The 26213-nt window shown below is 42.8% G+C and overlaps 1 protein-coding gene across 5 annotated transcripts in view; it reads right to left on the reverse strand.

The window, feature by feature from the left end:
- Positions 1 to 7563: 7563 nt before the first annotated feature.
- The window catches only part of pomt1 (protein-O-mannosyltransferase 1), a 28733-nt gene continuing 10083 nt past the window's right edge, over positions 7564 to 26213 (reverse strand). For 2 of the 5 annotated variants that reach the window (XM_047382053.1, XM_047382054.1), the window contains exons 7-20: positions 25398 to 25457; positions 25219 to 25312; positions 24946 to 25101; positions 24363 to 24493; positions 24174 to 24269; positions 11700 to 11792; positions 11459 to 11555; positions 10397 to 10489; positions 10182 to 10302; positions 9461 to 9558; positions 9256 to 9369; positions 9049 to 9175; positions 8790 to 8967; positions 7564 to 7969 (exon numbers count right to left, since the gene is read on the reverse strand). In XM_047382053.1, coding sequence (XP_047238009.1) covers positions 7795 to 7969; positions 8790 to 8967; positions 9049 to 9175; positions 9256 to 9369; positions 9461 to 9558; positions 10182 to 10302; positions 10397 to 10489; positions 11459 to 11555; positions 11700 to 11792; positions 24174 to 24269; positions 24363 to 24493; positions 24946 to 25101; positions 25219 to 25312; positions 25398 to 25457 — 1633 coding nt within the window. In that variant the 3' untranslated portion in view covers positions 7564 to 7794. The remainder of the gene's footprint in view (positions 7970 to 8789; positions 8968 to 9048; positions 9176 to 9255; positions 9370 to 9460; positions 9559 to 10181; positions 10303 to 10396; positions 10490 to 11458; positions 11556 to 11699; positions 11793 to 24173; positions 24270 to 24362; positions 24494 to 24945; positions 25102 to 25218; positions 25313 to 25397; positions 25458 to 26213) is intronic. The other 3 variants (XM_047382055.1, XM_047382056.1, XM_047382057.1) reach the window with 3 other exon arrangements.

Raw genomic sequence — 26213 nt, forward strand, 5'->3', positions numbered from 1 at the left:
GCCTGATCAGGTAATCTCTTCCCAATATTTCCATTCATTGTTGGTATGTGTATTCATATTCGGCCAAGAACTTTTCTCTAATGTAATCAGTTTCCAGACAGGCCTGTTTCCTTATGAACAGAACAAAGAATTCATTTTATAATAGTAAACACAATAATAACACTTTTAATCTAACAAACAAAGCTTTAAACTTCCACAATGGATGGATGAATGATGGATGGATGAATGATGGATGGATGAATGATGGATGGATGGATGATGGATGGATGGATGAATGATGGATGGATGGATGAATGATGGATGGATGAATGATGGATGGATGAATGATGGATGGATGAATGATAGATGGATGAATGTTGGATGGATGAATGTTGGATGGATGAATGATGGATGGATGAATGATGGATGGATGAATGATGGATGGATGAATGAGGGATGGATGAATGATGGATGGATGAATGATGGATGGATGAATGATGGATGGATGAATGATGGATGGATGAATGAGGGATGGATGAATGATGGATGGATGAATGATGGATGGATGAATGTGATGGATGGATGAATGATGGATGGATGAATGATGGATGGATGAATGTTGGATGGATGAATGATGGATGGATGAATGATGGATGGATGAATGTTGGATGGATGAATGATGGATGGATGAATGATGGATGGATGAATGATGGATGGATGAATGATGGATGGATGAATGAGGGATGGATGAATGAGGGATGGATGAATGATGGATGGATGAATGATGGATGAATGAATGATGGATGGATGAATGATGGATGGATGAATGATGGATGGATGGATGATGGATGGATGGATGAATGATGGATGGATGGATGAATGATGGATGGATGAATGATGGATGGATGAATGATGGATGGATGAATGATAGATGGATGAATGTTGGATGGATGAATGTTGGATGGATGAATGATGGATGGATGAATGATGGATGGATGAATGAGGGATGGATGAATGATGGATGGATGAATGATGGATGGATGAATGATGGATGGATGAATGATGGATGGATGAATGAGGGATGGATGAATGATGGATGGATGAATGATGGATGGATGAATGTGATGGATGGATGAATGATGGATGGATGAATGATGGATGGATGAATGTTGGATGGATGAATGATGGATGGATGAATGATGGATGGATGAATGTTGGATGGATGAATGATGGATGGATGAATGATGGATGGATGAATGATGGATGGATGAATGATGGATGGATGAATGAGGGATGGATGAATGAGGGATGGATGAATGATGGATGGATGAATGATGGATGGATGAATGTGATGGATGGATGAATGATGGATGGATGAATGATGGATGGATGAATGTTGGATGGATGAATGATGGATGGATGAATGATGGATGGATGAATGATGGATGGATGAATGTTGGATGGATGAATGATGGATGGATGAATGATGGATGGATGAATGATGGATGGATGAATGAGGGATGGATGAATGAGGGATGGATGAATGAGGGATGGATGAATGATGGATGGATGAATGATGGATGGATGAATGATGGATGGATGAATGATGGATGGATGAATGAGGGATGGATGAATGAGGGATGGATGAATGAGGGATGGATGAATGAGGGATGGATGAATGATGGATGGATGAATGATGGATGGATGAATGATGGATGGATGAATGATGGATGGATGAATGGATGAATGTTGGATGGATGAATGATGGATGGATGAATGATGGATGGATGAATGATGGATGGATGAATGATGGATGGATGAATGAGGGATGGATGAATGAGGGATGGATGAATGATGGATGGATGAATGATGGATGGATGAATGAGGGATGGATGAATGATGGATGGATGAATGATGGATGGATGAATGATGGATGGATGAATGATGGATGGATGAATGATGGATGGATGAATGTTGGATGGATGAATGATGGATGGATGAATGATGGATGGATGAATGATGGATGGATGAATGATGGATGGATGAATGAGGGATGGATGAATGAGGGATGGATGAATGATGGATGGATGAATGATGGATGGATGAATGATGGATGGATGAATGTTGGATGGATGAATGATGGATGGATGAATGATGGATGGATGAATGATGGATGGATGAATGATGGATGGATGAATGAGGGATGGATGAATGATGGATGGATGAATGATGGATGGATGAATGATGGATGGATGAATGTTGGATGGATGAATGATGGATGGATGAATGATGGATGGATGAATGATGGATGGATGAATGATGGATGGATGAATGTTGGATGGATGAATGATGGATGGATGAATGATGGATGGATGAATGAGGGATGGATGAATGAGGGATGGATGAATGAGGGATGGATGAATGATGGATGGATGAATGAGGGATGGATGAATGATGGATGGATGAATGATGGATGGATGAATGATGGATGGATGAATGATGGATGGATGAATGTTGGATGGATGAATGATGGATGGATGAATGATGGATGGATGAATGATGGATGGATGAATGATGGATGGATGAATGAGGGATGGATGAATGAGGGATGGATGAATGAGGGATGGATGAATGATGGATGGATGAATGATGGATGGATGAATGATGGATGGATGAATGTGATGGATGGATGAATGATGGATGGATGAATGATGGATGGATGAATGTTGGATGGATGAATGATGGATGGATGAATGATGGATGGATGAATGTTGGATGGATGAATGATGGATGGATGAATGATGGATGGATGAATGATGGATGGATGAATGATGGATGGATGAATGAGGGATGGATGAATGAGGGATGGATGAATGATGGATGGATGAATGATGGATGGATGAATGTGATGGATGGATGAATGATGGATGGATGAATGATGGATGGATGAATGTTGGATGGATGAATGATGGATGGATGAATGATGGATGGATGAATGTGATGGATGGATGAATGATGGATGGATGAATGATGGATGGATGAATGTTGGATGGATGAATGATGGATGGATGAATGATGGATGGATGAATGATGGATGGATGAATGATGGATGGATGAATGAGGGATGGATGAATGAGGGATGGATGAATGATGGATGGATGAATGATGGATGGATGAATGATGGATGGATGAATGTTGGATGGATGAATGATGGATGGATGAATGATGGATGGATGAATGATGGATGGATGAATGATGGATGGATGAATGATGGATGGATGAATGAGGGATGGATGAATGAGGGATGGATGAATGATGGATGGATGAATGTGATGGATGGATGAATGATGGATGGATGAATGATGGATGGATGAATGTTGGATGGATGAATGATGGATGGATGAATGATGGATGGATGAATGTTGGATGGATGAATGATGGATGGATGAATGATGGATGGATGAATGTTGGATGGATGAATGTTGGATGGATGAATGATGGATGGATGAATGATGGATGGATGAATGTTGGATGGATGAATGATGGATGGATGAATGATGGATGGATGAATGTTGGATGGATGAATGATGGATGGATGAATGATGGATGGATGAATGTTGGATGGATGAATGTTGGATGGATGAATGATGGATGGATGAATGAGGGATGGATGAATGATGGATGGATGAATGTGATGGATGGATGAATGATGGATGGATGAATGATGGATGGATGAATGTTGGATGGATGAATGATGGATGGATGAATGATGGATGGATGAATGTGATGGATGGATGAATGATGGATGGATGAATGTGATGGATGGATGAATGATGGATGGATGAATGATGGATGGATGAATGTTGGATGGATGAATGATGGATGGATGAATGATGGATGGATGAATGTGATGGATGGATGAATGATGGATGGATGAATGATGGATGGATGAATGTGATGGATGGATGAATGATGGATGGATGAATGATGGATGGATGAATGTTGGATGGATGAATGATGGATGGATGAATGATGGATGGATGAATGTTGGATGGATGAATGATGGATGGATGAATGATGGATGGATGAATGTTGGATGGATGAATGATGGATGGATGAATGATGGATGGATGAATGTTGGATGGATGAATGATGGATGGATGAATGATGGATGGATGAATGTTGGATGGATGAATGATGGATGGATGAATGATGGATGGATGAATGTTGGATGGATGAATGATGGATGGATGAATGATGGATGGATGAATGTTGGATGGATGAATGATGGATGGATGAATGGATGAATGATGGATGGATGAATGTTGGATGGATGAATGATGGATGGATGAATGATGGATGGATGAATGTTGGATGGATGAATGATGGATGGATGAATGATGGATGGATGAATGTTGGATGGATGAATGATGGATGGATGAATGGATGAATGATGGATGGATGAATGTTGGATGGATGAATGATGGATGGATGAATGATGGATGGATGAATGTTGGATGGATGAATGATGGATGGATGAATGGATGAATGATGGATGGATGAATGTTGGATGGATGAATGATGGATGGATGAATGATGGATGGATGAATGATGGATGGATGAATGATGGATGGATGGATGAATGATGGATGGATGGATGTTGGATGGATGAATGATGGATGGATGGATGTTGGATGGATGAATGATGGATGGATGAATGATGGATGGATGAATGATGGATGGATGGATGTTGGATGGATGAATGATGGATGGATGGATGTTGGATGGATGAATGATGGATGGATGAATGTTGGATGGATGGATGTTGGATGGATGAATGATGGATGGATGAATGATGGATGGATGGATGTTGGATGGATGAATGATGGATGGATGAATGTTGGATGGATGGATGTTGGATGGATGAATGATGGATGGATGAATGATGGATGGATGAATGATGGATGGATGGATGTTGGATGGATGAATGATGGATGGATGAATGTTGGATGGATGGATGTTGGATGGATGAATGATGGATGGATGAATGATGGATGGATGAATGTTGGATGGATGGATGTTGGATGGATGAATGATGGATGGATGAATGTTGGATGGATGAATGTTGGATGGATGAATGATGGATGGATGAATGATAGATGGATGAATGTTGGATGGATGAATGAATGATGGATGGATGGATGATGGATGGATGAATGATGGATGGATGAATGATGGATGGATGAATGTTGGATGGATGAATGTTGGATGGATGAATGATGGATGGATGAATGATAGATGGATGAATGTTGGATGGATGAATGAATGATGGATGGATGAATGTTGGATGGATGAATGTTGGATGGATGAATGATGGATGGATGAATGATAGATGGATGAATGTTGGATGGATGAATGAATGATGGATGGATGGATGATGGATGGATGAATGATGGATGGATGGATGTTGGATGGATGAATGATGGATGGATGAATGATGGATGGATGAATGTTGGATGGATGGATGTTGGATGGATGAATGATGGATGGATGAATGTTGGATGGATGAATGTTGAATGGATGAATGTTGGATGGATGAATGTTGGATGGATGAATGATGGATGGATGAATGATAGATGGATGAATGTTGGATGGATGAATGATGGATGGATGAATGATGGATGGATGAATGATGGATGGATGAATGATGGATGGATGAATGAATGTTGGATGGATGAATGATGGATGGATGAATGATGGATGGATGAATGATGGATGGATGAATGAATGTTGGATGGATGAATGTTGGATGGATGAATGATGGATGGATGAATGATGGATGGATGAATGTTGGATGGATGAATGTTGGATGGATGAATGTTGGATGGATGGATGAATGTTGGATGGATGAATGACGGATGGATGAATGATGGATGGATGAATGTTGGATGGATGAATGTTGGATGGATGAATGTTGGATGGATGAATGATGGATGGATGAATGATGGATGGATGAATGTTGGATGGATGAATGATGGATGGATGAATGTTGGATGGATGAATGTTGGATGGATGAATGATGGATGGATGAATGATGGATGGATGAATGATGGATGGATGAATGTTGGATGGATGAATGATGGATGGATGAATGATGGATGGATGAATGTTGGATGGATGAATGATGGATGGATGAATGATGGATGGATGAATGATGGATGGATGAATGAATGTTGGATGGATGAATGTTGGATGGATGAATGTTGGATGGATGAATGATGGATGGATGAATGTTGGATGGATGAATGTTGGATGGATGAATGATGGATGGATGAATGATGGATGGATGAATGAATGTTGGATGGATGAATGTTGGATGGATGAATGATGGATGGATGAATGATGGATGGATGAATGATAGATGGATGAATGTTGGATGGATGAATGATGGATGGATGAATGTTGGATGGATGAATGTTGGATGGATGAATGTTGGATGGATGAATGTTGGATGGATGAATGTTGGATGGATGAATGATGGATGGATGAATGTTGGATGGATGAATGTTGGATGGATGAATGTTGGATGGATGAATGTTGGATGGATGAATGTTGGATGGATGAATGATGGATGGATGAATGTTGGATGGATGAATGATGGATGGATGGATGAATGATGGATGGATGAATGATGGATGGATGAATGTTGGATGGATGAATGATGGATGGATGGATGAATGATGGATGGATGAATGATGGATGGATGAATGTTGGATGGATGAATGTTGGATGGATGAATGATGGATGGATGAATGATGGATGGATGAATGATGGATGAATGTTGGATGGATGAATGTTGGATGGATGAATGATGGATGGATGAATGTTGGATGGATGAATGTTGGATGGATGAATGTTGGATGGATGAATGTTGGATGGATGAATGTTGGATGGATGAACTTTGGATGGATGAATGTTGGATGGATGAATGTTGGATGGATGAATGTTGGATGGATGAATGTTGGATGGATGAATGTTGGATGGATGAATGATGGATGGATGGATGTTGGATGGATGAATGATGGATGGATGAATGATGGATGAATGTTGGATGGATGAATGTTGGATGGATGAATGTTGGATGGATGAATGTTGGATGGATGAATGATGGATGGATGGATGTTGGATGGATGAATGATGGATGGATGAATGTTGGATGGATGAATGTTGGATGGATGAATGATGGATGGATGAATGATGGATGGATGGATGGATGAATGTTGGATGGATGAATGTTGGATGGATGAATGATGGATGGATGAATGTTGGATGGATGAATGTTGGATGGATGAATGTTGGATGGATGAATGATGGATGGATGGATGTTGGATGGATGAATGATGGATGGATGAATGTTGGATGGATGAATGATGGATGGATGTTGGATGGATGAATGATGGATGGATGAATGTTGGATGGATGAATGTTGGATGGATGAATGATGGATGGATGAATGATGGATGGATGGACCGATGAGTAATGTTCGGCTCTCACTGAGCAAACAGAGGCTTCAGTCAGTTGATCTGCAGACAGGAAGTCTGTCTCCTTCAAAGTAAAGGAGACAGTTTTTATTGTTTGAATCGGTCATGACAGAAAGCAGATCTGTTGACAATCATTACTGTTACATTATCAGGTCACATGACTAAAGCTCCTCCTCCAATATGACCTCAGAGACGCAGCTGATGGTGCATTCAGGAGGCTCTCGTCAGGTTGTAAAGAACAGTGTTTTTTAGTGTCTCTCTGTCTCTGTATGTCTCAGCGGCGGCGGTACAGGATGTCCCAGGTGTCTCTCCACTTAAGTGCCTGCAGCTGATTGGCTGACAGCTCAGGGCTGCCATAGGTCAAAGGACAAAAGTTCCAATAGGACGTGAAGATGGACACGAGGACAGCTGACGTGCATACACACAGTGCACGGCGGGGTGTCCCACTGCTGCAGACAGAAACAGATTTATAGATTTAGAATCGGATTCTGGATGAAAACCATCATTCTCCTCTGCAGCCTGCAGGCAGCCCCAGGAAGCAGATGGACAGGCTTTCAAAGTAAAGGCAGAATAAAAAGCTTCTGGTTTGATTTTAGGTTCAAATCCCGGGTCAGGACTTTCTGCTTGGGGTTTGCATGTTGCATGCTTGGTTCTGTCTGGGTACTCCAGCTTCCAGTCCAGAAACATGACTGTTGGGTTAATCGGTCTCTGAATCGTCCTGAGACAACGGTCTGGACGGGTGTCTGTCCTGTGGTTCTGTGTGCTTCTGCAATGGACTGGAGAATCTTTTCAGGGTGGACCCCACCTCTCTCACCACTGGAGATAGGGACCGGACCCCCGAACCCAGCAAGGACAAGCCGGTATGGATGCTGGATGGAATGATAATAATAAAACAGTTCTGGGCCCGGTTCTGATCAGAAACCTGAACAATTAACAGGGTAGAGAGAGCCTGTTCTGTTTGAGGAACCAGCTTTAAATAGCTCCTCCTGTCCTAACATAAGAGGAAGAAACTGTGGCTCTGAGCTGTGATTGGTCAAAGCCAGGCAGCACCAGAACCAGAACCCGATCAGAAAGAGTTCAAAAACCCAGCCAAAGTTTAGGTGAGGAATGAGGAGAACTGCTGGCTGAATGTTACTGCAGAGCTTCTTTCTGCAGGGGAACTAAACTCTGCAGATCCCGTTCAGAGCAGCACAGCCCTTCATCCTGACAGGTCCTTCTCCCACTGCAGCCTACAGCTATGTGTGTGTGTGTGTGTGTGTGTGTGTGTACCTGAACAGGTGAGTGTACACATGCTCCAGCAGGGCGGGGCTCAGCAGGTACAGGTAGCACAGTGCAGGCAGGTAGTGATACAGGAAGAGAGTCTTGTCCATCAGCAGGAAGGGAAGGAAGTTCATCATCCAGCCACCGACACAGACCACGCCCAGAGATACAAACTGCTGCCACGCCCCTGCAAACACACAATGAGGGTCAGAACCAAACATCCGGGCTGGGTCTGCCACCAGAACTTGGGCCTGCGAGGAAACTGTACCATCAGTCAGGTCTTTAAGTCCCCGCCTCCTTCTTAGCATGTACACAGTCGCCAGCAGCTGATAGGCCAGCAGGCTGAGATTGGCCACGCCCCATGACACTGGGTTACCAATGAGATGGATCTGAGCCTAAAACACAGCTGGCCAATCAGAGATCAGGACCACAGGTTAAGTGTGTGTGTGTGTGTGTGTGTGTGTGTGTGTGTTACGTTGGTGGAGGCGTGCAGCCAGTAGGCAATGTTGGTGTTCATGGTGATCCACTCCAAAGGGGCAGAACTGTACTTGTGTTCAGACTCTTCTTGTTTCACAGTCAGCATCTTCCACTGCAGTGACATCACGACATTACATCATCAGGGAGATCACAGTATCACACAACAGTGATGTCACTGTATGATGATGCGTTCACCATCATACCTGGAGCTCCATAAACTTGGACCAGAAAGAGATTTTTCTGTCCACGTCGATGTGCGTTGGAGAATGAAGCTCCGCCTCCCGCTCCTTCCACCCCTGACCTGCAGGTGATGCATCATGGGAGATTGTGACGTCACTACAGCGATAATGACTGACTGACTTCCTGGAGGGGCCATCAGGTGAGCTGCTGCTGCCAATACCTTCATGTTCTCCTCCTTATAGATGATACAGCTGACCTTGCCTGCCTGTGTTTAACCCCACTGAAGGAGTAACTATTACCAGGAGAACTCTACTTTTCCTTCCCATAGAAAGTACTCCTGGATCAGTGCTTCTTTGTTCTCTTTGTGTCTCTGCTCTGTTCTCTCTAACCTCCAGTCGGTCGTGGCAGATGGCCGCTCACACTGAGCCTGGTTCTGGTTCTGCTGGAGGTTTCTTCCTGTTAAAAGGGAGTTTTTCCTCTCCACTGTTGCTACATGCATGCTCAGTATGAGGGATTGCTGCAGATCCAATCTGCTGGGTTTCCTTAGACAGAAAACATCGTCATCAGGTTCTGCAGAGACCTGCTAATGAACCATCATTCAAGCATGCTAAACAAGGAAGCATGTGAAACCTGCAGGATTTTGAACACCATAGGATGGAATGACAGACCCATAACAGCGGCTGAAGATCAGATGGTTATTTATGTTCTATCTACAGGGGGAGGACTTTGATCTAATGCTCCTACTGGTTCCATATCGGTGCTCCTCCACTGTCCAGCTCAAACTGCTTCTGTGTCCCTTTGGCAGTTTCTCTGCTACGACCTCCAGCTGACGGAAACCCCAGTCTGGAAGAGGGACGCCGCTCAGCTACACACAGACACACACACACAGGTTAATACTGAGACTCTGCTCAGGTGATACTGTGACACCATTTCCTGTGAGGGTTAGTGTCCATGAGCACCTTGAGGACAGCTGATGTGTTAACATGAACCAGTCGGACTTCGGAGAGGATGGTCTTCCACACCTCTGACTCCGCCTCCCTGTTGTTGATGTCCTGAAGTCACAAGAACAAAAACTCGGTTCAGTGAAGACAGAAGACTCAGTTGCTCCCTGCAATCTAAACTCCTCCACTAGATGGCCCTGCTGGGTCTGTCATTATTAAAAGATGATTGACGTAGTTGGCCTGAAAGTAAAAAGCAGTCAACAGCTAAGCTTTCCCTTTCTATTTTATCACAGCCTGAAGACCTTGAATGTTTAATGTCATTTCAACTTCATTTGGATGGATCCATGTTCCATGAACATGGATCAGATGGATCAACTCTCCAGATGTTTGGTGGTAAAGGAGCATCCAGCATGTGGTCAGCAACCAGTCAGGCTCTGTGATGGTAGGAGGTTGTATCATGGTATGGACTTGGATCATCTCGTCTACAGTGATGGCAGCACTGATGCAGCAAACATTTTAGAGTAACATCTGCTGCCTTCAATTCAATTCAAAAGATCCTTTATTGATCCCCGAGGGGAAATTAGAAGTCCAGTACAACCCATCCAGACAGACATCATGACACAAGACAAGGGGGGGACCGGTCACCAAAAGGACCACATCTTCTCCATACCTACGTTCCAAAGACCCGGCTGAGGAAGAGGAGGGTACAGCTGCTGGACTGGGCTACCTGCAGTAGAGCTGAGCATTTAATTTGGATTTCAGCTCCAAAAGGACCACAGAAATAATGTCACTGACAAAGAAATGATTCCTTTCTGATTTCTGCTTTGTGTAAAACATTCCTGGAGGGATGAAGTGTAAACTGCTCAAGGAGATCAGTTTCTCTCTTCAACCTTCCATCATTATGTTGTCATGTTCAGGAGCTTCTACCTTCTCCTTAAATCAGACTGAAAGGTCTCAGGTGGATGTGTATTAATCCTACAAGCCAAGGCTTTGACTAGACTCCGTCTGGATGGATGTTACTGCAGTAAAACGAGGTTCAGTCTGAGGTGGAGGAGCTCTGCAGTCACCATCTGGACTCACCACCCTCCACAGGTTCTGAGCTGCCATGGACACATTGAAGTCTATGTATCCAGAAACTTCCTGAGCGTGAGGACTCATGGGAGCTGCCACATCATGGCTAAGAAAGCAGCAGCAAGAGAGAAGAAGACGAAGAGGTCAGCTGATTGTCTCTGATGGAGTCACAGCAACACACAAAGAACGGCAATTGTAGTTTTGTCTTTGAACACAGACAGTATGACATCACACCAGGTGAACTATTTACCTGTTGAGAAGACGTGAGGTCATCCCATGAACCAGCTGGATGACATCACCATGACGGATGGGTCGGGGAGGCGTGTCCACCACTAGTTCTTGTCTGAAAAATACACAAACACCAGATAGACAGGACTACATTTCCCAGCAGGCCACAGGACAAACAATAACCCGAGGTTTCTGTTCAGGACAGAGCAGACTCGTGGCTCTGGTGAACACAAATGATGACTTTATGGGATTCTTTAAAAATAAAATTGAATTCTATTAAAAAATTAAATAATTGGCTCAGGTAACTTTAAACGTCTATACTTGATTAAAACGTACCCAATAAATGACAAATATTGGCATCCCAATAAATACAATTAATGCAGGCCTGAACCACATCGTCTATTAAATGCAGAAGGTGTCTCTACACCTTATTTAATTCAGCCACAGCCGCAGGAACAAAGCTGTTTCTATGACGTTGCGTTCTGCACTTTGGGACAAAGAATCTCCGTCTGGAAGGAAGAAGCTGCAGCTCTCTGAGGAAAGGATGGGAGACACCTTCTAATGTGGAGGAAGTTCTCTGCTGTAGTTGCCTGGTGAGCAGGGACAGAAGACACGGTCTAGACGACCTTTTAACTTTTTGATTTAAGGCCTTATGCTCCTTTAAAGATGTGTGGCTGAACCATGACACCACTGAAAAACATTCAATAAAACATGATCATTATGGTTGGGTCGACCTGAAGGGATGAGAGTTTCCTTAAACAGAACAGAAGCTGCTGAGTCTGTTTCCCCACAGCTTCACAGATGGCTTCAACTTGCCATCAATGACAGTCCCCAGATATTTATGAGCTTGGACCTTTGATTAAAATGTTTCCTCCTAAAATCAATGATCATATCCGGTTCCTCCTGTGTTCAGCTGGAGGAAGGACTCTTCACAGCACTGAATGAAGGAACGTCACTGGGCCACAGCTGCTTCGTTCTCCAGCAAACTGGCAGCAGAATCATCAGCACACTTTATAATAAGTCAGTCGTCATGTCTGCTTTGACTCGTTTTTGTGTTTTCGTCACGTTTAATAACCATTTGAAAATCAAGTTCTGGAAAACTGCTAAAATGAACAGATACAGAAACACAGTCGCGACCACTAGGCGGTGCTATGAGCAAGCTTTCATGCAGTCTTTGTTCATGCCAAGTTGTGCTCATGTGAGTAGTGTTCAAAATGTTGTTGAACCTTCTCAACTGAAGCTGCATCCACCTCCTATTTGGTGGCGAAGGTATTAACGAAGACTTCCTGCCATGCTTGGAAAATCAGTCAGTGATTTTCTACCGCTTCTTCCATTGCGGGTTGCAGGGAAAATGTTATCCAAATGTATTATGCTTTATTAGACAACGTTAGACATTTCTGGAGACTGAGGGAAGGTCAGTAAGCTTAAAACCTGTCATTTGGTTGTTAGTGGGCAGAGCTAAAGTGAGGTCATCAACTGACACTGCCAACATGTTCAACATTTGTCCATGATGATGTATGAGGGAGACAAAGTGGTTGAAGTTTCCTAGGGGGCGCCGTTGATCCAAATTCCAATATGCTCCAATAGAGCAGTTTGGGGGCTGACAAAGATCAAACATTTTCAATTTGGAGAAAATTGGACCATGCATGTGTAATTTACAGCCAAACGTATGGCCACGGCGTGACGTTGGACTTGGTCACGCTGCCACCCTTCATCCACACGTTTCAGTACAGAGACCAACTTAGACCATCTCGTTATCTGTCACTCAGTGGCGAATGATCTAAGACTGCAAGGGAAGCTCAGCTTCTCCTAAAATGTCTAAAAATAAGTGATCAAATATAAACTGTTGTGAGTTCAAGTCATTGACTAAATAACTTGTTCAGAATCAATTTATCATCTCTGGTAACGACGCAGATTTCCTTTCATTCACAGCGAAACAGAAATGCTGGGCTTTGTCCCGCCCATCGGACGCTCAGCTTCTGCATGATGATTGGATGATCTGTCTGAGGCTGAATCCCTTGTTGATTGACAGCGAAATGAGTGAATCAGCGATCTTGAAATTGAGCTTCACCTCCTTGAAAGACCAGCATCCGTCACTGCTGTCACTAGAGACCGTTTCATGTTGGTTGTAGTCCTGTAGATCATTTCCGCTGTAAGTCGCGCTGCAGCTCCTCGCTGCTTAGCAACAAAAAACAAACCGAAACTTCCTGTTACGAAAAAACAAAACTGCAGTACCGCCCAACCCCACTAGAGGTCATCGTTGTGCTGCTTATTTTACTTGTCCTGTGACGCGCTTTTCCCCAACTGCAGAAAATGAAAGCAAACATCTTTATATTGAAGGAATTGGGCAGTAATTGACATATTAGGATTAAAGACGTGATAAAAGACAATTGTGACACAAAATTAGCATATTTCAAAAGTCCAAAGTTGCCTGGAAATGACGTCTTAGGTAAAGTCTCCGCTCATTCATTGTGTGAACATCAATGATAAACCGTTCAGGTAGAAGCCAAGTTACGTTAAAAACAGTGTTAATATGGAGAAGCGATGCATTGCTGGTGGTGGCAGCAACACTACGACAACAGCCATTAGTCTGCACTACTTTCCTGAAGCAAAGAGGATCAGAGCTGCCTGGATCAGAGCTGGAAAACTGAGGAGGAACAGATCAGAGGACTATTCGGCAAACTGCTTCGAACAAGAAACCTTTGAATTGACCAGATAAATGATGTCAGAGGTCAGATATCTGCAGATGAAGGAGGACGTTGAAGCAGAGTCTATAGCTACGCTGTTCAGAGCATCTGATGGAAAAAGATCTCCAAAGAAAAGGTTGTTGCTGCTGTTGCTAAACTCATCAAGGCTCAGCAGGTAAGAACTTCCTTGTTGCAAAAGTACATTTAGATATCAGCAGTTATTGTTATTAAAAATAAGAAATTATTATTAAAATTAGATCAATTACAGGTGCATACGATATATTTAAATAAATGTTTCTCTAAAGATTCTGATATAAAGTTAAAAAAGGACACCAGGTGGTGTCTTCAGATCTTGAATCATCTCTTGTGTTGCTGCTGCTGCTCCAGGCTGCTCAGCGTCACCTCTGGATGTTTCACTCAGTGCCGTATTTACTATAACCCTGGATTCACACCGTATCCGCTCTGCTCCGGTCCGGTCCGGTCCACTGCGAAGCCCGAGGAGCTCCAAGAACCATAGGCAGATCCCTCAATAAAAACTGGTGATAAATGCGGCAGCAAGTCCAAACCAAGTCATTCTGTGGAAGTTAAACAGCTTAATTTTCTGTTTTATGCTTCCAGATATTTTCATGTGTTTTGTTCTACAATGGATGAGTTCACTGAGAGAAGAGAAGCTATATTTGGTGCATTTAATGTTTCATTGCTCAGTTTATAATCCCTTAGTTAACCCACTAACTGATCTAATTGATCTAATGTTAACAACTGCTAATATAAAGACGTGTATATATAAATATATGTGTTTATTAATACAGCCAGATCTAGTCCATCTTTAGAGAACTATTTTGTAAATTTGGATGTTGTGCTGGTTCTGTTTCCTTGTGGTCCAGTATGATTCAGATTGACTCCAGCATCCGGGAACAATAGACTCTGATAGACTGCAGGCTGCAGCATCTGGTGCTCTTCTATCTGATGAAAGCTGACTTTCTTCTCCTGACTCTGCTGCGTCTCTCTGATAGTGACTGAAATACAGTGCCTTGTGAAAGTATTCAGCCCCCTTGAACTTTTCAACATCTTGCCACATTTCAGGCTTCAAACATAAAGATATAAAATTATAATTTTCTGTGAAGAATCAACAAGTTGGACACAATCATGAAGTGGAAAGAAATTTATTGGATGTGTCAAACTTTTTTAACAAATAAAAAACTGAAAAGTGGGGCGTGTAATATTATTCAGCCCCCTTGCGTTAATACTTTGTAGCTCCACCCTTTGCTCCAATTACAGCTGCAAGTCTCTTGGGGTTTGTTTCTATCAGTTTTCACATCAAGAGACTGAAATTCTTGTCCATTCTTCCTTGTAAAACAGCTGGAGCTCAGTGAGGTTGGATGGAGAGCGTTCGTGAACATCAGTCTTCAGCTCTTTCCACAGATTCTCCATTAGATTCAGGTCTGGACTTTGACTAGGCCATTCCAACACCTGGATACGTTTATTTGTGAACCATTTCATTGTAGATTTGGCTTTATGTTTTGGATCATTGTCTTGTTGGAAGATAAATCTCCGTCCCAGTCTCAGGTCTCTTGCAGACTCCAACAGGTTTTCTTCCAGAATGGTTCTGTATTTGGACCCATCCATCTTCCCATCAATTTTGACCATCTTCTCTGTCCCTGCTGATGAAAAGCAGGTCCAAACCATGATGCTGCCACCACCATGTTTGACAGTGGGGATGGTGTGTTCAAGGTGATGAGCTGTGTTGTTTTTACGCCAAACATATTGTTTTGCATTGTGGCCAAACAGTTTGATTTTGGTTTCTTCTGACCAGAGCACCTTCTTCCACATGTTTGGTGTGTCTCCCAGGTGGCTTGTGGCAAACTTTAAATGAGACTTTTTATGGATATCTTTGAGAAATGGCTTTCTTCTTGCCACTCTTCCATAAAGGCCATATTTGTGCAGTGTACGACTGATTGTTGTCCTATGGACAGACTCTCCCACCTCAGCTGTAGATCTCTGCAGTTCATCCAGAGTGATCATGGGCCTCTTGGCTGCATCTCTGATCAGTCTTCTCCTTGTTAGAGATGAAAGTTTAGAGGGACGGCCGGGTCTTGGTAGATTTGCAGTGGTCTGATACTCCTTCCATTTCAATATGATTGCTTGCACAGAGCTCCTTGGGATGTTTAAAGCTTGGGAAATCTTTTTGTATCCAAATCCAGCTTTAAACTTCTCCACAACAGTATCTCAGACCTGCCTGGTGTGTTCCTTGGTCTTCATGATGCTCTCTGTGCTTTGAACAGAACCCTGAGACTATCACAGAGCAGGTGCATTTATACGGAGACTTGATTACACACAGGTGGATTCTATTTATCATCATCAGTAATTTGGGACAACATTGGATCATTCAGAGATCCTCACTGAACTTCTGGAGTCAGTTTGCTGCACTGAAAGTAAAGAGGCTGAATAATATTACACGCCCCACTTTTCAGTTTTTTATTTGTTAAAAAAGTTTGACACATCCAATAAATTTCATTCCACTTCATGATTGTGTCCCACTTGTTGTTGATTCTTCACAAAAAATTTGAATTTCATATCTTTATGTTTGAAGCTTGAAATGTGGCAAGATGTTGAAAAGTTCAAGGGGGCTGAATACTTTAGCAAGGCTCTGTATTTCTACAGAAACATCAGATTCTTGGTAGCAGTCAGTTTACCTGCAGGAGTTCCCCTCTGATGTCATCAATGGGCGCAACAAAATGCAAAGGAGTCGTCTGGAAAAGCCTTTTAGTGCTATTTATGACCATATATCCCAACAATTGTTCATTTCAGTGGCATGAATTTACTTTTTAACATATTTCTTCAATGTTTCCTTTCCATAAATTTAACTGGATTTATCATGAAAATTCACATGGAGGAACAGCACACACACAATATATGTATGTAGAGAGGTAGCGACCTCTTTATGGAGTGAGTTTGCTGCACTGGACGTGGATGCTCTGTTGCTCTGGGTAACGTCACTTCCTGTTGTTCATTGTTGGATTGTTTGGTGTGCGAAGACTCTCTCGTTTGATCTGATTTCTCTCTACTGTGATATCTCCGAGGCCCCTTAGCCAGCGCGGAGCCACCGAGGGTAGCTCCCCGTAGCAGTCCTCCAGCAGAGCCCGCTCAGCCGGGGCTTCAGGCCGGCTGGGTGACGGTACGTAGAAAGCATAGTTCTAGATCCCAGCCCACAGGTCACCACCAACCCGTCTGCGTTTCTAACAGATTTTCCCCGCTCAGTGACACACCCGCTGAGAAGCCAACTCTGGTAATTGGCAGCTCCATAGTCAGAAACGTGGCACTAGAGACACCAGCGACCATAGTCAAATGTCTGCCAGGGGCCAAAACGGGCGACATCAAATCCTACCTGAAACTGCTGGCTAAGGATCAGCGTAAATACAGTAATATTGTTATTCATGCTGGTGGTAATGACACCCGGTTACGTCAATCGGATGTCACCAAAGTTAGTGTTGCTTCGGTGTGTAATTTTGCCAAAATAATGTCAGACTCCGTAATTTTCTCTGGTCCCCTCCCCGATCTGACCAGTGACGACATGTTTAGCTGCATGCTGTCATTCAACCGCTGGCTGTCTAGATGGTGTCCAGAAAACAATGTGGGCTACATTGATAACTGGAAAACATTTTGGGGAAAACCTGGTCTGATCCGGAGAGACGGCATCCATCCCACTTTGGATGGAGCAGCTCTTCTTTCTAGGAATCTGGTCGAATTTATTAGTTCTCCAAACCTCTGACAACCCAGGGTTCAGACCAGGAAGCAGGGTCGTAGTTTAATACTCCTCTCTGCAGCTTCTGTACTGCTACCCACCCATTACCCTATTAAGACAGTGTCTCGCCCACGGCCAAAAATTGAATAGATTAAAAAATAATCTAAAAGGAGGAAATCAGGAAAATCTCATAAAAATAAACACAACTCAGACTAAAAAGAAAAATAAAACCATTAAATGTGGCTTACTGAACATAAGATCTCTCTCTTCAAAGACATTGCTAGTTAGTGACCTGATTTGTGACAATCAGATTGATTTATTTTGCCTCACAGAAACCTGGCTGCAGCAAGAGGATTATGTTGCTATAAATGAGTCAACTCCTACTAATTATTTAAATTTTCACATTCCTTCAAATACTGGGCGAGGAGGAGGAGTAGCAACCATCTTTCAGTCGGATTTATTGATTAGTCCCAGACCAATCAATAGCTACAACTCTTTTGAATATTTAATCCTTAGTTTTCCTCATCCAAATTGCAAAGCACTAAAACCTTTTCTGTTTGTTGTTTTGTACCGTCCACCAGGCCCTTACTCTCAATTTTTAGATCAGTTTTCAGACCTTTTATCTGATTTAGTGTTAAATACAGATAAAGTTATTATAGTAGGGGATTTTAACATTCATGTAGATGCTGAAAGTGATAGCTTAAATATAGCCTTTAATGCTATCTTAGACTCAGTTGGCTTTGATCAAAACATTAACAAACCTACCCACCTTTGTCTTCATTCTCTGGACCTTGTGCTGACATATGGCAGTGAGTGTAAATACATAACAATATTCTCTCATAACCCTGTCCTGTCTGACCATTTCTTAATAACCTTTGAGTTTAATTTAACCGAGTACTCCACATCTGAAATAAAATTTCATTATAATAGATCATTATCAGGCGATGCTGTAACAACCTTTAAAGAATCTGCTCCACTTTTAATTTCCTCATTATCACAGAAAAGCACAATGGAGGGCAATAATTTTGTTTCTGCCCCTTCACAAATTGATTCTCTTGTTCATAGTGTTTCTTCATCATTGTGTGATGCATCATAAAATGCAGCCCCCTTGAAAAAGAAGTTAATCATTCATAGGAGGCAGGCTCCTTGGTTTAATTCAGAGCTGCATACTTTAAAGCACAATGTTAGAAAATTGGAGAGAAAATGGTGCTCTACACACCTAGAGGATTCCTACTTAATCTGGAAAAATAGCCTACTGTTGTATAAAAAGACACTTCACCAAGCCAGAACAGCTTATTTCTCATCATTAATAGAAGAGAACTAGAATAATTCTAGGTTTCTCTTTAGTACAGTTGCTAAACTTACACAGAGTCATAGCTCTGTTGAGCCATCCATTCCCTTAGCTCTTAGCAGCCATGACTTTATGGGATTCTTCTTAAATAAAATTGATTCTATTAAAAATAAAATCTTTGACGTACTCCTGAAGATGATTACTTCATCCTCAGCAAGTGAGACAACATTGGAAATAACTGTAGAACCTGATTTGTGTTTGGACTGTTTTGATCCTGTGGAGCTTCCTGAGTTATCAGAAATATTAGCTTCATCTAAACCTTCAACTTGTATGTTAGACCCAATCCCAACCAAATTATTTAAGGAAGTGTTCCTTCTGATTACCAGCCCCATTTTAGATATGATTAATCTATCTTTAGTAAATGGATCAGAACCACAGGCTTTTAAGTTAGCTGTAATTAAACCTTTACTTAAGAAACCTTCGCTTGATCGAGATGATTTAATAAATTACAGACCTATATCCAATCTTCCATTCTTATCTAAAATTCTTGAGAAAATAGTTGCTAATCAAATGTGTGAACATTTATACAGCAATGACCTGTTTGAAGAGTTTCAGTCAGGTTTCAGAGCTCATCATAGCACTGAAACAGCTCTGCTGAAAGTCACTAATGATATTCTTATGGCCTCAGATAATGGACTTGTGTCTGTTCTGGTTCTGTTAGATCTCAGTGCTGCATTTGATCCAGTCGATCATAATATTCTCTTAAAAAGGCTGGAATATGCTGTAGGGATCAGGGGAACAGCGCTAGGCTGGTTTAAATCTTATCTGTCTGACAGATTCCAGTTTGTTCATGTAAATAATAAATCATCTTTAAACTCCAGGGTTAATTGTGGAGTACCACAGGGTTCAGTACTTGGGCCAATTCTCTTTACTATATATATGCTTCCAATAGGTCAAATTATCAGGCAGCATAGGATAAATTTTCACTGTTACGCTGATGATACTCAGCTTTACTTATCCATAAATCCTGATAAACCAAACCAGTTAGATAGACTACAAGCAGGTCTTGAAGATATAAAAACTTGGATGACTTTAAATTTTCTGCTTCTAAATTCAGACAAGACAGAAGTTGTCGTCTTTGGACCGGAGTCTTTAAAAAAGAAACTGCTTAGTCAATAACTTAACCTGGATGGCATTAAATAAAGTAAAAAACCTTGGTGTTAACTTTGACTAGGACATGTCATTTAAATCCCATATTAAACAGGTTTCTAGGATTTCCTTCTTTCACCTCCAGAACATTGCCAAAATTAGAAATATCCTGTCCAGGAGTGACGCTGAAAAACTAGTCCATTCATTTGTTACTTCAAGGCTGGACTATTGTAATTCTTTACTATCAGGATGTCCACAAAATGCAGTTAAAAGCCTTCAGCTGATTCAAAATGCTGCAGCAAGAGTTCTGATGAAAATTAAAAAGAGAGATCATATTTCTCCTATTTTAGCTTCCCTTCATTGGCTCCCTGTTAAATCCAGAATAGAATTTAAAATTCTCCTCCTCACATATAAAGCCCTTAATGATCTAGCTCCATCATACATCAGAGATCTGATTGGTCCATATGTTCCTAACAGAGCACTTTGTTCTCAGACTGCAGGTTTACTGGTGGTTCCTAGAGTCTCTAGAAGTAGAATGGGAGGCAGATCCTTTAGTTATCAGGCTCCTCTCCTGTGGAACCAGCTCCCAGTTTTAGTCCGTGAGGCAGACACCCTGTCTACTTTTAAGGCTAGGCTTAAAACTTTCCTTTTTGATAAAGCTTATAGTTAGAGTGGCTTAGGTTATCCTGAGTTATCTTCCTTATTTCTTTAGTATAACAATGACCACCAGTGGGACCCTTTGTGAGGTTCCTTGAGACGACATTGTTGTAAATAAGCGCCGTTTAACTAAATAATCTGAACTGAAACTATCTCTGTAGTTATGCTGCTATAGGCTTAGGCTGCTGGAGGACATAATGACCACTTTCACCCTCTTCGCTACATTCTCACACTACTCTCCAATTTTGCATTATTTGCCGTTATTTCAGCTTTTAACTTTGTTCTCTCTTTTCTCTTCCTAGAAGCTACACCTGGCCTGACTCTGTGTCTACCTGTGACACCTTTCTGGAGAGGGGAATCATCCAAGCTTCTGCTGGCAACAACTTAATGCTCACCTTCTACAGATGATCCACATGGCCCTGTCTTTCAGTGTTTAACCCTTTCTCTCTCCTAGACATGGCTACTGACTGAGCTTCTACTGTAACTAACTCTATGTTCTCTCTTTCAGACTCTAACCTTGAAAACTGGCTCAGAGTTTATCTGTTCTTTCTTTCTAGATGAAACGACTAAAGGAGCTACATCCATTAACATTTACTTTTCCTTCCCATAGAAAGTACTCCTGGATCAGTGCTTCTTTGTTCTCTTTGTGTCTCTGCTCTGTTCTCTCAAACCTCCAGTCGGTCGTGGCAGATGGCCGCTCACACTGAGCCTGGTTCTGGTTCTGCTGGAGGTTTCTTCCTGTTAAAAGGGAGTTTTTCCTCTCCACTGTCGCTACATGCATGCTCAGTATGAGGGATTGCTGCAAAGTCAACACCAGTGACTGTCCACTGTCTCTACATGCTCATCCAGGAGGAGTGAATGCTGCAAGTCACTGACTGGATGCAATCTGCTGGGTTTCCTTAGATAGAAAAACTTTTTATCCAATTTGAATAAATAACTGAATCTGACTGAACTGTTCAATGGTTACGATTAATAGGAATGAATGAACCTGACTGTTGTGAAGAACCTTGAAACAACATGTGTTGTGAATTGGCGATATATAAATAAAACCGGACTGAATTGAATTTATGGGCGGAGTATTGAAGAGCAACATGGTCTAACTAATTTTAATTTTTATAGATTTTTTCAAGATAGAACTTATACTGAAGAATTGCTAAAAAAATAGAAGAACTTAATATTGGTCTTTTAAAGGTCTTCGTGGCAAGTTATAAATCAAATCCATGTATTGAGCTTATTTCAGCACTGTATCATGGACTTACTGGTTTAAATGAAGAGGACAGCACGTATATAAAGGGAGAATATTACGTTATAATTGGAGATATGGGACAATCCTACCAAAACAACAATGGAAAAGTGTGCCTGGCCTTTTCTGGTGAAGGAATCTTGTTAAACACCTGAACAGCAGAGCTTTTCAAATAAAAAGGTGTGGTGCTGGAGGGCCTGTGGCCAAGAGAAGGCAAACCACTACCACGTGTCCTGGAGCTGCCCGCCACTCCACCAATCATGGGGAGAAGTCAAAACGATTATAAGCAAACTATTAAAGACACGTTGGGAAAGAGGCCAGACGGTTCCGGGAAAATAAATGTTTTATATTGTAAATTCTCTCCTCCACCAGAAGTTCACCCAGCTCAACGTCCCAGCCTCCACCTGTCAGTGGATCAACAGCTTCCTGATGGACCGACAGCAGCAGGTGAGACTGGGGAGCATCTTCTCCCGATCCAGATCAATAAGTACTGGTGCCCCCCAGGGGTGTGTTCTATCCCCACTCCTCTTCTCTCTGTACACAAATGACTGCACCTCATTGGACTCGTCCGTGAAACTCCTGAAGTTTGCAGACGACACCACTGTCATTGGACTGATCCAGGATGGTGATGAGTCTGCATACAGACAGCAGATGGATCGGCTGGTACACTGGTGTTGTCAGAACTACCTGGAACTGAACCCACTCAAGACTGTGGAAATGGTGGTGGACTTTCAGAGAACACCACCCCCATACACCCCCCTCACCATCCTCAACAACACTGTATCGGCCGTGGACCACTTCAGGTTCTTAGGAACCACCATCTCTGAGGACCTGAGATGGTCTTCACACATAGACACTGTTCGAAAGAAGGTCCAGCAGAGACTGTACTTCCTGAGGCAACTCAAGAAGTTCAACCTTCCACAGGAGCTGCTGGTCATCTTCTACACTGCCATCATTCAGTCTGTCCTGTCTTCATCCATCTCAGTGTGGTTTGGATCATCCACCAAACAGGACAGGTCCAGACTGCAATGAATAATCAGGACTGCAGAGAGAATAATCAGGGCTGCAGAGAGAATAATCAGAGCTGACCTTGCCTCCATCCAGGACTTATACAGGTCAAGGGTCAAGAAAAGAGCTGCTAAAATCTCTGCAGACCCCACACACCCTGCACATAAACTGTTTAGAGTTTTACCTTCAGGTGGCGCTACAGAGCACTGTTCACTAAAACCAGCCGCCACAGAGACAGTTTCTTCCCCCAGGATGTTTCTCTGATGAACATTTAATAGAGTACAGAACAACAGCATACAGATGTTGCAAATGTACCTTTTATTATATATGTGTAAATTGTAAATATGTTTATTCTGTAATACAAAAACAAAAACCAGAGAGCAAAGTGTACCGGAGTCAAATTCCTTGTTTGTATGTAAGAACTTGGCAATAAAGCTGATTCTGATATCGAGTAAAACAGCTCTCACAATCAGATCCCTGCAGCTGCCTGGATTCATGTGATTCAGGGTACCTCTGTGCTGTTCTGAGATGCAGATATAAAATCTTTATATATATCTGCTTCCAATAGGTAAAAGTCAGGCAGCATAGGATGAATTTCCACTGTTTGTCCAAAATGCTGCAGTATCTAAGAGTTCAGAGGGAGGCAGGGCTTCAACCTTCAGGCTCCTCCCCTCAAAGCATTATAAATCAACCCCCTGTCAGTCAGGTGACCTACCTACCTGCCTGGGTCTTTGATGATCCACCAGTTGTTGACATCTTTGAAGGGATAACAGGTAACCTGCTGCTGGTGAGAGCTGCCCCGCCCATTTTCATACCTGAACACAGAGGATCGTAACAGGAAGTTATCATCTTCAGATCTACGTCAAAGGCTTGTGATCAGCTGCTGGGTTGGACTAAGCTGGCAGTACCTGATTGGATAGTTGGCTTTATGTGAGTGGAGCCAACAGGAGACAGGCTGGGAGGCGGAGCTTCTTAACGTTACCTGACTACCATACACCACTTCCAAGGGCTGACCCTGAGTGATCCTGGAGAGACCCCCCTAAGACACACAATCGGTCAATCAATTAGCAAATAGACAACTTAATCAGCCAATAAACGTTTGTACCAACCAATCAAATGATCCCACAGAGAAGCAGATAAAAAGGAACTCTGTAGGCTGTCCAACACAAATAAACATGACCAAGCAACAAGTGGAACTACTTTAACGTTAAAGGAACCCCTCTAAAGCGGCTGTGTTCTACACCCCTACAGAGGAACATCTGAACCGGCTGAAGAACCATTAGAAACACTTAAAGGACATTCATACAGCTGGTAAATGGCTCTAAATCCCCCTAGAAGAGCAAAAGTATCTCCGAAAACGGCTCAGTGCTCTGCACCATTCAAGGGGAACCTCCTAATGCTGTGCAGTTGTTCTACACCCCAACAGAGGAACAAAGAAACCTCCTGAAGAACACCTGAACTAGCAGAAAACATCTGCGTGGGCGTAGTTACCTGCAGGCTGGCCTGGAAGGCCGAGCTCATCAGCTGGTCATGTGGTCCACTGCGGTTTAGGACACTCAGGTGAATGTAGAACCAGAACACGTAGAGTAGAACCGGAACCACCAAAAGACACAGAACTTTGCACACACACTGAATAAAGACACTCAGCTGCACCAACACACAGAGACAGAACACGAGCCAATAAGAACCGGGTAACAGAATCTTCCAGGACCCATCACCGTGATCAATGGCTACAGAGCATATTCAGCATGAAGCTGCACTCACATGACTCACAGCTTGGTCTCCAATCAGGTTCCAGCTGTGCACAGAGGCCACGCCCAGCAGCAGCAGGTAGGAGAACAGGCCCATGTACTTCACCCTGACCAGGCCACGTTATGTTACATGTTAAACACGTTAAAGTTCCTGTTAAACATGATAATAACATGTGGCAGATCAGTTCTCACCCGACGGCAGCCGCGCAGGAGACACCTGACAGGAGGAGCCAGCTGTACCTGGACCAGGACCTGAGGAGGAGAAAAAAGGTCAGATATGCTTTGTGACTGGGGCAACTACAGTGCCCCCTGCTGCCAGGATACTGCTGTCGTTTGGACACATCCACACAGTTTGGACCCTGAAACCCAGCTGCTGGAGAGTGGCTGGTCACCCTCCAACTCTGCCCAAGAAGGGATGCTCCAGGCAGCTGTGGGACGAACACCTCAGTGCTGGTGTTCTCCACAGCGATTAAAAGGTTCTTCTGTTTGTGCCTTCAAGCTACAAGAATATGTGCCATCTAGGGATTCTGTTCTGATCCGGGATATGTTAACTCTCCATCTAGGCAATGCTGGTGTTACTGGGAAGAGCTTTATTTGGAGAAGAAAGGGACTCCCAGTGATTTGTTAGGGGACTTCTGTGCTAGCCATGGGATGTCCACAACAAACACCATGTTTGAGCACAAGGTGCTCCACAACAACTTGATACCAGGCCACCTTGGACCAAAGATCAGACCTGCAACATTACATCTTAAAACATGCAGGTGAAGACAGTGGAGAGATGTCAAATGATCACCAGTGGTGGAGGAAGCTGCTGGGTAGACCTGGTGACCCTAAACGGGTGGTGAGGGCACTGTGGGAACAACTGCCAGAGGAACCTGGTCAGGACTTCAATCTCCAGGAGTTTCTGTCATGTTCTTATGAACTTAGGGTAATGGAATCTGAGTGAACCACATTCAGTTTTCTTTGAAGGTGTGACTTCCAGGAGGTCATTGGTGCCTGCTGAAGGGA

Source organism: Girardinichthys multiradiatus, chromosome 12 (assembly GCF_021462225.1).
Source record: "Girardinichthys multiradiatus isolate DD_20200921_A chromosome 12, DD_fGirMul_XY1, whole genome shotgun sequence".
Lineage (NCBI taxonomy): Eukaryota > Metazoa > Chordata > Actinopteri > Cyprinodontiformes > Goodeidae > Girardinichthys > Girardinichthys multiradiatus.